General features: G+C 52.1%; 2 protein-coding genes across 3 annotated transcripts in view; one reads left to right on the top strand and one right to left on the bottom strand.

Annotated features, from left to right (window-relative positions):
* Window positions 1–3,703, bottom strand: part of GLOD4 (glyoxalase domain containing 4) — a 13,989-nt gene extending 10,286 nt beyond the window's left edge. For both annotated transcript variants that reach the window (XM_015427413.1, XM_015427414.1), the window contains exons 1-2: window positions 3,558–3,703; window positions 531–580 (exon numbers count right to left, since the gene is read on the bottom strand). In XM_015427413.1, coding sequence (XP_015282899.1) covers window positions 531–580; window positions 3,558–3,647 — 140 coding nt within the window. In that variant the 5' untranslated portion in view covers window positions 3,648–3,703. The remainder of the gene's footprint in view (window positions 1–530; window positions 581–3,557) is intronic.
* Window positions 3,704–4,652: 949 nt separating this feature from the next.
* Window positions 4,653–11,914, top strand: RNMTL1 (RNA methyltransferase like 1). Its single transcript, XM_015427415.1, has 4 exons — window positions 4,653–5,216; window positions 8,267–8,511; window positions 9,554–9,721; window positions 10,731–11,914. The coding sequence occupies exons 1-4, from the start codon at window positions 4,936–4,938 to the stop codon at window positions 11,309–11,311; spliced, it is 1,275 nt and encodes a 424-aa protein (XP_015282901.1). The 5' UTR covers window positions 4,653–4,935; the 3' UTR covers window positions 11,312–11,914.
* Window positions 11,915–12,162: the final 248 nt, after the last annotated feature.

Raw genomic sequence — 12,162 nt, 5'->3', positions numbered from 1 at the left:
ATTCTAACCATGCAATCCTATGCAGATCACGCCAGACTAAGCCTGTTAAAAGCCATCAGTTAGACTGCATTAGTACAGGACTGCACTCCAGTATCCAGCACTGTGTTTCAGTCTGACCTTATTGAAAGCACAAATGCTCTCCTCTCTTAATTCTTTTCATCTAAACTCCCCTTTCCCTTCCTTCATTTAAGCTGCAATTTTACTGCTGATACACAAATATCTGAAGCACCAGAATGTTGATGGATCAGCAACAGCGAACCGCAGAAGGCTCTCAAGCAATTTTTAGCTTAGCACGTGTAACCCAAACTTCTTAACATTGTAAACACACTCATTAGTCCCACCTTGCCTCAGGGCACTCTGATTCCCTGAAAACCAGCTTGCATTCACTGGAAGAACAGTGGTAATTGTAAGTACTTAGTGAAATGAATGAGTCAACAAAGTAATATTACTGGCTCCAACAATTAAAGAGCGGTGATATTTTCCTCTAACAACATAAGCATTGCTTAGAACCAATGAGAAAGTCAACGCACCCATTACAGGTAGCTTTGCAACCTTCTTCAAATTCTTCATGTCTTAGGACCTAGAGGTGCAAGCAGAGGTAGCCAATCAAGATTCAGTGCAGCGGCACCATATACTCTGGCACAGAGCAGCAAACAAGCAATCTGTGGGTGCGTTCAGACGGGGGCTTTCTGCCGGCATAAACGCGATCACACTTACCTCCATTTTGCGGTTCCCATCGGTGTACGCCCGGTCACACGCTGCGGGCGTCGGCGGGTTTTTTTTTAAACACAGTTTGAGCATGCGCATTCACAGAATGGCGATCTTTGCGCATGCTCACCCCCCCCCTCCCCATTACATTTAAACTTTAAAGGTAAGGACTTACCTTTAAAGTTTAAAGCCCAAACTGGCCTCCCTTAAGTCCCGGACTCCTCCGGATAGGTAAAGCAAGGGATTTTTATTTTTTTTTAACAACCGCTCAGGGCAAAGCTTCACCCGAGCGCATATCGCTCTGTTTAAAAAAAAAAAAAAATGGCGGGGGAAAACCGGAAGCCTCGGGCTTCCGACGGAAATGGCTAGGCACCGATGGAGAGCGATCAGACAACGGGGTACATTGGAAGCAACCGTTGCACTCAGTATACCACCACTTGGGACCTAGTGGCAGAGTGCAACGGTGTAAAGGGCTTTACATCGGTTAGGGACAGGAGGCAGATGTTTGCCGTCTGCACGCCGGTGAGTACAGCGATTGCAACCGGCACCTATACCGATGTAAAGCCCCCGTCTGAACACACCCTGTATGTCAAGCCCCTGGTTAAGTCTGACCTCTGCCACAAACTCACTACGCAGCCTTAAACAAACCGCTCTCATTTTTAACCTCCATTGGCAATAAATGGATAACAACAGTGCCCCACCTTGTCCTTAGCCCAAAGCACACTGTCAAACAGATGTAGTTGAATATAGATTTTGACTAGTTCACACTTAATATAGTAATTTTTTAAATTTTGTTTTTCCTTCCCTATGGCTTTACATTTTATAAATTTATGTTAATCCATAATGGAAAACTTTACAACATATGTGGATTAGCCTGAGTGATTGCACCTATAGGAGATGGTATTGCAGTGCATTGTCTATTGGGTGTATCACCCTCTTTTTTATTATAGTTCAGTGTTTGGTGTAGTGGTTAAGTGCATGGACTCTAATCTGGGAGAACTGGGTTGACTCCCCACTCCTCCACTTGCACCTGGCTGGATGACCTTGGGCAAGCCATAGTTCTGGTTAGAACTGTTCTCTCAAGGACAGCTCTGGGAAAAGCTCTCTCAGCCCCACCTACCTCACAGGGTGTCTGTTGTGGAGAGGGGAAGGGAAAGGAGTTTGTAAGCCGCTCTGAGACTCTGAGTGAAGGGCGGGGTATAAATCCAATCTCCTCTTCTTTTCTGCCTTTGTTTAGTGTGACGTTAAATTTTAGACAGGGGGTGTCAAACACAAGGCCCGTGGGCCGGAATCAGCCCTACCAGGGCTGTTATGCAGCCCGAGCAACTGGTGCTAGGGAGGCAGTGCTGGGGGGAGTGGGGGGAGCCACTCCATTGTGGTTTCAGCATGGCAGAACAACCTCGTCTGCAGCAGTCAAGCATCGTGGGAGCATCTGGCCAGCGCTGCACTGCTGCCTCTCCAGTCTGCCTTTGTAGTTTTTCCTCTGCACCCCCGTCTCACCCCATACGGCCTTGCAGTGAGGACACACCAACTTGGAGTTTACCATCTGCTGTCCTTTATACAGTTTCTGTCTCCACTATCTGGCATTACGTTTTATGGCACACATGGCCCGACAAAGTGACATTTATGTCAGATCTGGCCCTTGGAACAAATGAGTTTGATACCTCTGCTTTAGATAGTCTGGTTTGCTTAGAATCTCTTTGCCTAAATTGACTGTTTCATTGCCTTGGTTAGTTTTTCATTGTTTGCTTGTAAGGCTTTCTAATGTTTAACCTTACTTAGGTTCCATTTTTTAAAATTAGAGATGTGTGCTATTTGAATGATTTAATTGAATTATTTGTATCAATTTCAGGAAATAAATATTTTTCAAAAGTAAAAAAAGTTGTAGATTTTCTGGGCTGTATGGCCGTGATCTTGGCATTGTAGGACTGGACGTTTCGTCAGGAGCCAATGCCAAGACCACAGCCATACAGCCTGGAAAATCTACAACTAAAGAACTCCAGTTGTGAAAGCCTTTGACAACATTTTTAAAAAGTGCCCTACCTTGCAGGGTAGTTGTAAGGATCACAACAAAAGATAATATACATGAAGCATTTTGAATGTTTTAAATTGCTACATAAACGTTAAGTATTATCATTACTGTGACTGCTATCAAGCTCAAGCACTTCCCTTAGGGGTGCCAACCTCCAGGTGGTGGCTGGAGATCTCCCACGGTTACAACTAATCTCCAAGCAATAGAGATTAGTTTACCTGGAGAAAATGGCTGCTTTCAAAGTTGTACTCTATGGCCTTATGCCCCAAACCCCACATTCCTCAAGCTCCACCCACCCAAATCTCCAGGTATTTCCCAAACCAGAGCTGACAACCCTATCTTCCCTCCCAACCCACAAAGTCTAAAGATTGCAGTTCCACTCGTGCTTCCCCAGCAGAAAGGCCCACTGAAAGGCTTACTCATGAGAAAACAGGCACAGAATTGCACTGCAAACATGAGCAGCTGCGATGAATCCTGCTCTTCCCTCCCCTGGGATCGTTTTCAACCTAATTCTGATTTACTTCATTTAAGCACGCCGTTACCCCTAAAGAATACCCACAGCGGCTTTTTCATTCGCCTCTCCTCTATAATGCCCTACAACAGTCCTGTGAGGTCGGTCCCGCTGAGGGCCAGCATTTCGGATGGATGGACGGATACCATCCATTGGGGTATCACAGATCAGGTCCCCCTGCAAGCGGGCAGCCGTAGTAAGGCACGGTTGGATAATCCTCGGCCTCCGTAGCCAGGACCGTCATCCATCCTCTACTTCCTTCCACTAGTTGACTTCCCAACTCCTCCGGCTTCTCCCCTCACTTACGCGCATGCCCAAAACCTCCCGGTAGAAGCGGACGGTCTGGGCTCGGTCGGCGACTTTGAACACGAAATGCAGCGCTCGCCGGGCCCCCATTTTAAGACTACGGACTCTCACACACACACCCCTCCCGCAGGCTCGCGTGCACAACAGCGCAGGTCTTTTTGCTTCGCCCGCCCTGCGGCGCGGGGCAATGACGTCACCCACGCGACGGTACCCAGAAAAGCCGGCTGTCGGGTAGACGCTCTACCCGGGGGATTCGATGGTGAGGACAAGGCCGAGCGACGCCGCGGCCGGGCTGGAGGTTTTAAAGAGACGGCGGCGGAGGACCCTCCAGTGTCGCCAGGGAGAGAAGCGCTACAGGCACCCCCATCGGACTCCCGCTCTGGGTGTAAATGAGAATTTTCTTTCCCGCACAGGAATATGTTTTTATTTTATTTTAGAAAACCTTTCGCCATACATACAATTTGTTACAAGGTACATGTATCTCCCAGATTACAAATACAAATTCTAGCAATTTGACCTGTACTAAACTACAAATCGACTGATTTTAGCAAGGCTTTCATAAGGATAAATCCAGGTGGTCAGCCGTGTTGGTCTGAAGCAGTAGAACGAATTAAGAGTCCAGTGGGGCACCTTTAAGACCAACAAAGGTTTGAGACGGTGTGCCTTGCACTCGAAAGCCCATACCCTGAATAAACCTTTGCTGGTCCTAAAGGTGCCCCACTGGACTCTAAATTTGTTCTAATACTTTCATAAATTTAACAATTCAACACGTCACTAGTTTCACCTTTCTACAGATTATCATGTTTAACAAATTAATCCATTTAATGATTACGTTTATGCTAAACTAATACTTCATACTGTAGGAATGGGGGGCAGGAATAGAGTTGGAAGGCTAGAAACACCGACGTGTACCGGACACTTGGGCAAAATTGGAAGCCGCCCGGTATCACGGCGCGGAAACCCTCCCGGCTTCGGTGTGGAAGACTGAATGCCCCTTTCAGTGTCACTCCAACAGTGTAACTTTTTTTAAAAGTCTCCGCAAAGAGAAGGCCGAGTCCTGCGTGCAACCGGAGGCCTGATTGTCAAGCGGACCACCAGGGAAATAAACGGAGCGGATCTCGTGCAAAAACCGCATTTAGAGGGAGTTCCGGTTCCGCCGACACGCCCCCCTCAGGCGGAAAAGATCGCGGGTTCTCAGAAGGTTGCTATTAACAACGCACATCACGTGACAAAAATAGCTTCACGACACTTTTCCTTCCTTTGCCCACAACCAAACTGGCGACGCCAGAAAACGGGGAGCCATTACTATTAGCAACGAAGGTCGCGTCACACCGGAAACGTTGAAGTCGGGGCCTCTTCCGTTTTGCCCTCGACCAAGATGGCGTTCCTCGTGAGGCGAGCGGTGCAGCTCTCCTTTTTGCTGCCGAGGCCGCCGTCGGAGGGAGCCGGCCGCGTGCGAGGAGTACGGGCGCTGCGCAGGACCCCCGTCCGCGTACTCCCTCCCCGCGTGCAGGCGAAAGAGGCCGTGCCTCAGGCCCAACCGCCAGCCGGCCCCCGCAAGAAGCCCCCCGCCCGGGAGTGGGAACCACCGGCGGTGGAACCGCCGGCAGAGGCGGAGCTGCGTTATGAGCGGGCCTTGCCCGGCGACAAAAGGCTGAGGTAAGACGTCCCGCCTCCCTTCCTGCAATGCCTCCTGGGAATTGTAGTTTGAGAGAATGCCAGGGAAAGCGCCCTGGCCGACAGGGGCGTGGCGCTGGATTCTCCACGCGGCGTGGGTCGGGGGGGGGGGGAGGTTCTTTGAGCCACGTGACCCTGTTGCTCCTCCTCGCAGGACGAGTTACTGAAGCCTCTGAAGTAGCGTTGCCAACTCCGTGTTGGGAAATTCCTGGAGATTTAGGGACCTCATCGCGATACAGCGCCAGAGAGTTCAATCTGTAGTCGGGGGTGATGGCGTCGATTGTATTTCCGGGATATCTCCAGGCCCCGTCTGGAGTTTGGCAACCCTACTTACAGCACCTTGTTCCTGCCTGGTGTAATGGTTAGCGCGTGAGGCTTCATTGTACTTCCGACCCTGAGATCCCCATATTTTATGAGAAAGGCTGGCCTAGAAACGCTTCCAGTCCGAGCATGCTGCAGCGGTCTGCAGGAGAGGTCCCCCCTTCCCGGTGCAGACAGGCAGAGCTAGGCCTTAGTTTCTCTGGTGCCCGCATCCCCTCCCTGCTGCTTATGGGCCAAATCTGGAACCCAGAATCTTCTTCTAGCTTCTGAGGTTTTAGGCCTTGGAGCAGACATTCAAGCATGTGTTTTGCACCAGAAGGATAAGGAAACAGGCTCGGAGGGTTTTTTTGAAGATAGACGTGAAGAGGTTGACAGCAAGGGACCTCCATGGTCCAGCCCCCTGCACAATGCAGGAAATTCACAAATACCCCCCCACACACACACACACCCAGTGACCTCTGCTCCATGTCCAGAAGATGACAAAAAACCTCCTGACAAAAAATTGCTTCCTGACCCCAAAGTGGCGATCAGCATTTCCCTGGGCGTGTAAGAAAGGGCCACAAGAACCAAGCACTGATGCAGCCCTTCCTGCCCCTCCCTCTCGTGATCTGCCTCAGTTCACAGAATTGGCTTTGCTGTCAGAGGGCCATCTAGCCTCTGTTTGAAGTAGGAGAGCCTACCACCTCCCGAGGAAGCCTGTTTCACTGAGAAACCGCTCTAACCTGCCAGGAAGTTCTTCTGAATGTTTAGCTGAAAACTCCTTTAATTTCTGCTTCGACCTTCTGGGGCAACAGAATACAACTCCATACCCTACATCGTTATTTCCAACCTCTTTCAAATAGCCTCATCGCCTCCCTACCCGCCGATCCGTTTGTTTCTAAATGGTCACAATTAATATTTGATAATATCCATTCATTTGGCATTGATTTAAATTCCTTGGCCAACTCTAGTGAAACTTATATATGTTGTACAATCTGAAGGAGAATCTGGGATATTGATTCTCAACTAATAAAAGCCAGAGCAGAGGGAACTTGTTCACCGCATTTCCTGGGCCTTTCCTATTTACAAAATTCTATGGCTCAGTACTTTTCAAATTCAGCAATACTCTCGTGATGTAGAGCTTTCATGCTGGCAAGATTCAATATATTTCCCTTGGCTGTGGTCAGAGGCAGATATGAGGGCACTTCCCCCTTAAGGAAAGACTCTGCAGGTGTCACTGCAGAGAACCTGATTCTGTACAGCATATCCTTTTATAGTGCCCGTTGTTTACTCAGTTACGTTTATGTTTGATTGGCCCTTTCCTCCAAACCTTTAAGACCACAACCTCTAGAGCATTCAGTTCTTGCTGGTAGACAAATTCCCTGAAATTACCGAGCAGGTGACAGAGTTCTTTGCAAACGTACAGAAAGGGAGAAAGAGAAATGAAAAAGGGGGGAAAGAGAGACTATATAGTGTCTAACCGTGTTTTATAATGTTTCTCTTCTCTGTTTGTTAAGCTTACTCACCGTAATTGGTTTTAACCTTAGTGACACTTGAGATTATTGTGTGTTTTTTTCTTTTTATTATTATTACTGTTATTGTTGTTCAACAGTATAGTTATTTGTATTTACATTACTTTAACTTTGGCTATTTGGCAAACTGTATTGTTAGTTCCTCTTTGATTTTACTGCTACCCCAATAAAGGTTGTGATGATGATGATGGTGAACTCCACCCCATCCTCTACAGGACAGCCCTTCAAGTACTTGAAGATGGCTATCCTGTCACCTTTCAGTCACCTCCTCTCCAGGCTAAACATCCCCAGGGGATGGGCAAGAGGGTGGGCTGCTGAAGGAGTCGCACCAAGACAGGACCCACGTACGCTCATGCCTCTTTCTCTCCTCCTCTGCTTTTCACCGTGGCCCACAGGACAGCTCCCACCTCCTCTCCAACCTGTCCCTCTCTTTTCTCAGCTGCCACCATGAAGTCACTAGTTGCAGGATGGCTCCCCTCCCTGTTATTGTCACAGGGAGGGGAAGATGAGAATGTGAGAAGTTGGCAAGGAGGAAGGAAAGAGAAGGATGCCAAGGGCAGGAGCAGCCGTTAGGGAGGGCTGGCCTGCAACCCACTTCAGGGCCCCGACCCACAGGCTGGGAAACACCAGTCTAAATCATGACAGTGGGGAAGGGCAAGGAAGAGGGACACTGTAATCCTTGGTCTTAGATTCCATCGGGGATGAAGTGTCAAAAGACTGGAGCCACCCAGGGCTAGTAGGTATCACATCTGGCCAGGGGAGGTCCACTGAATTCTCCAGTCCTGGTTTTGACTACAAACGACCAGGGCTGGTTCGGAGATGAGAATGTGAGAAGTTGGCAAGGAGGAAGGAAAGAGAAGGATGCCAAGGGCAGGAGCAGCCGTTAGGGAGGGCTGGCCTGCAACCCACTTCAGGGCCCCGACCCACAGGCTGGGAAACACCAGTCTAAATCATGACAGTGGGGAAGGGCAAGGAAGAGGGACACTGTAATCCTTGGTCTTAGATTCCATCGGGGATGAAGTCTCAAAAGACTGGAGCCACCCAGGCCTAGGAGGTATCACATCTGGCCAGGGGAGGTCAACTGAATTCTCCAGTCCTGGTTTTGGCTACAAACGACCAGGGCTGGTTCATGCAGGTTTCCTGCTGCTGAAAAGGCGCCTGGGCTGGTTCGCTTGGCAACTCTGACCCGTTTTCCCACAGCAAAGTGGTGACCATTGCCAAATCCAGGGCGTTCCGGGAGAGGCACGGGAAGATCTTGCTGGAAGGCCGACGCCTCATCACCGACGCACTGGCCGCCGGCGCCGTCCCCCGGATGCTCTTCTTCAGCACCGTGGATCACTTGCGGGAGCTGCCGGCGGCCCGGCTAAAAGGCGCCAGCCTCGTCAAGGTCCGGTTCGAAGACATCAAGACCTGGTCGGATGTCATCGCCCCCCAGGGGGTGATCGGTAAGTTGCCTTCCGAGAGGGAGGAGCCCGTCGGATCTGCCCCGCCCCCGGCTCCCCAAGCCAGCCTGAGTCATCACTGACGAAACCGCTTTGGAGGCCTCAGGGCGTCCCCAAAGAGGACGCTCTTTCAAGGGGCTCACAGATTGGCTTCCTGTCTCTTCCGGCCTGGTCTTGTTTCGCCATCAGCTTCAATCCGTCTCGGGTCTGAAGCAGGAACAGGCAGAAGGGAGGCGTTAGGCCAATCCCAGTTGGGTCTCTTTGCTTCGAATTGCTAGAACCTGCGCAGACTCTTCAAATGGCTTTAAAATGGGCCAACCCCCCCCCCCCCAAAAAAAACATAATCTACTTCACAGGGCTCTTGCAACACAATGAAGGGGGAGAGACTCTGAGCCCGTTGGGGGAAGGGACAAATCAAAGTATGATGCCCAGCCTTGGGACCACAGATGAATTGTTATATCTGTTGGGAAAAACCTACGCATGCCATCCAACGTCTGCTCGCTCAGTTTAAGACACGCTGTGATAGAAGGGGTTTAAGGATTCTGGGGGGAAATGGAGCCCCTCCCCATCGCAATGTCTCCCCCTCTCTGCTCATTCATTCCCTCTGCCGTGGACTGTCTTACCAGCCCTCCCCTCCCCTCTTTGCTGTCAAGTCATAGCTGACCTATGGCAACCCTGTGGGGTTTTCAAGGCAAGAGACATTCAGAGGTGGTTTTCCACTCCTGCCTGTGTCACAACCCTGGTATTCCTTGGAGGTCTCCCATCCAAAACTAGCTTGGGCCCTCCCTGGTTAGCTTTTGAGATTTGATGAGATCGGGCTAGCCTGGGCTATTTGGGTCAGGAAATCTTTGTCCTTTACTCAAAACATTTTGCATTTGTGCCGTTTTGGGTAAGGTCTCTGGCTGCTTTTATGAGCACATGCAAGCTTGGCACTCCTTTCAGGGGACGGTTTTCCCTGCAGTCCATTGGGTGTGATGCTGCCTTCACATTTGGTCCCCAGCCTTTCCTCCTAGAATCGTGTCTCGGCCTCCATTTGTTTCTGCAGGGATCTTTTCCAGACCGGATCACGCCAAGATGACTTACCCGGAGGTTCCGCAGAAGCACAGGCTGCCCTTGTCTCTGATCTGTGACAACGTCCGTGACCCGGGCAACCTGGGGACCATCCTGAGATCAGCCGCCGGCGCGGGCTGCGAGAGAGTCTTGCTTGTCAAAGGTAGGGAGGGGCTCGCGTGACCCTGCTTTTATTCCCTGGAGGTGGGGAATCCCACCCCCTCCCAAGAACCAAGGCACTACCTTTTTAGGAGTCCGACTCTATTCTAAGGCAAAGGGCTCTTGTGTGTGTTGGGGGGACGGGGGACTTATAGAGAATTCAGCCAGAGAGTGGGCAGTTGGTATGGTCGTTGTCCAAAGAAAAGCCACAGAAATAGGACAAGGATTGTGCTGCTGGGAGCCGAGAAGACCGAGGCTGCCTGCCAAGGTGCCTCTCCACCCCCAAAGTCCACATTTGCTGGCACGAGGCGGGGTGACACGTTTCAAGGCCACTCGGCCCCCTCTTCATGTGTGTAGAGCTGCATGCGTACCCAAAACTGTGGCCCTTCAGAATTGGGCGCTCAGGCCCGGAAGGCAGTCTTGCGGAGGAGCCTGGCCAGGAGGGAGGCAGAAGGCCGTTCTCCAGGGCAGAGACCAGCAAGAACTTCCCACAGGTCCAGAAAGGCTACCCCACACGGAGGGCGTTGGGTGTCTGCTTGCAGGCTAGAAGCACACATCACTCGGTGCGGCCCTTCTGCTGCCGCACTCCTTCCCCTTCCCAAATGACTTGGAAAGGCAACCCAAGACCAGCCTCCTCCAAGTGTGGCAGGTAGCCTTCAAACCCTGCCCCACCCCTCTGATAGGAGGCTGTGGCACTCACCCACTTTTTTGTTCCTTTGTTTGGTATTGTGTGTGTGTGTTTGCTTGCGAGCCTGGAAGTCATGGTGACTTCTGGCGACCCCTAGTGGGGCTAGGACGTTTTTCAGAGAGGTGGCCTGATAACCTGCCTCTGCGTCCCGGACCTGGTATTCCTTGGAGGTCGCCCTTCCAAGTACTTGCCAGGGCATGTCACCCACTTCCGATGCTCGGTCCCACTGTGGATGATGAAGCCACCTTGAAGCGGTGGGTCTCACTTGCTCCTGATTTCTGCCACTGACCCCTGGTGCTGCCTTTCCCCTCCTCTCTCTTGCCAGGCTGCGTCGACGCATGGGAGCCCAAAGTGCTTCGGGCCGGGATGGGTGCTCACTTCCACCTCCCCATCATCTCTGGCCTGGACTGGGGGGAGGTCCCCAATTACCTCCTCCCCGACACACGCGTGCACACGGCGGACAGCACCATGGAGCCCAGCCTTCGCGCCCAAGAGGAGCCCGCTTTGCCGACAAAGGCCAGCTGGCCCTATGAGCAGAGGGCACAGCCAGCTCGGGTCAATTGGGGCTCTGACGCGGACAGCGAGGAGTCAGCCGGGCCGGGCCCGTTGGAAGGCCAGCACTACTGTGAGCCGTGGATGGAGGTCCCCGTGGCTCTGGTGATCGGGGGAGAGACCCACGGCGTGAGCACGGAAGCCAAACAGCTGGCGGGCGGCACAGATGGGCAGCGGCTGGTCATCCCTGTGGTGCCCGGCATGGAGAGTCTGAATGCTGCCATGGCCGCCAGTATCCTGCTTTTTGAAGCCAAGCGACAGCTGCGCCAAGGAGAGGGAACAGGAAACCATGAGGAGCCAGAGGGCCAGCGTCAGCCACAGCTGCTGCGCGTGGGACGCCTGCCAGGCAAGTAGCTTAGCCTCGCCTTCCTTTGGGGCTGCACTCCACCTTTTCTGGCTAGAGGAACTCACTCTGCTGCCCTGGAAAGAGAAGCAAGTGTCGCTCAGAGCCGGGCGCTTAGGAGTATTTGCCCAGTGTGCTCCTTCAGAACAAAGGCATGCAGAAGACTTGCGGGGAGCGTGAGCACCTGCCAAAACAGTGAGGCAGACCTGGGTGGGAGTCTGGGCTCTACCGATCCAGGCTGCAGAGTGCTCTGCAGGGTCCCTCTCTCGGAATGCCCTCTCCATCAGCTCCCTGCGTGGAGGAAGCCCGGCAGGGAGGAAGGCCGAGCGTAGCCCTCTCCTGGCTGCGGGGGAAGAGTTTTCCAGAGAGGAGCATTCCGAAATAGGGGCCCCTCCCATTTGCAATGGAACAGTCTGGCCTTCTGCCATTTACAAGTGTTTGGATTTCAGGGGGGAGGGGAAGGGGGGGGTGCCTGAAAAGCTTGGCCAAGTTTGTTCCAACCTTGCCCACGTAGCTGGCACAAAATGCCCAGGGCAGCATTTGCCAACGTAAACTTGAAATAAATTGCCTCATATGTGACTCAGTGGCTGGTGCGGGATTCGTGATTCTCTCCACGGCATGCCATGACCCCCCAGCTGAGGACGCAGAGGAGTGTTTGCCAGCGTACAACACAGGCAAGCTTGTGGTCGTTGGGTATCCTTGCCTTTCTCCTTCTGCTGAGTGACACTCTAGTGTTCCCCTGCTGCCCCCTCCCCCGGCAGGGGAGTGTTTGCCAGCGCCTTCCGCTGCAGACTGAAAGCACTTCCTCCTCTTCCCAAGCTGGTCTCCCAGGGCTGGTCCCCTCCCACAGAGGACATTTTAA

This window comes from Gekko japonicus, unplaced genomic scaffold, assembly GCF_001447785.1.
Source record: "Gekko japonicus isolate JY-2015 unplaced genomic scaffold, Gekko_japonicus_V1.1 scaffold2353, whole genome shotgun sequence".
NCBI classification, from domain to species: Eukaryota; Metazoa; Chordata; class Lepidosauria; order Squamata; family Gekkonidae; genus Gekko; species Gekko japonicus.
This window is presented reverse-complemented; position numbering and strand designations above follow the sequence as displayed.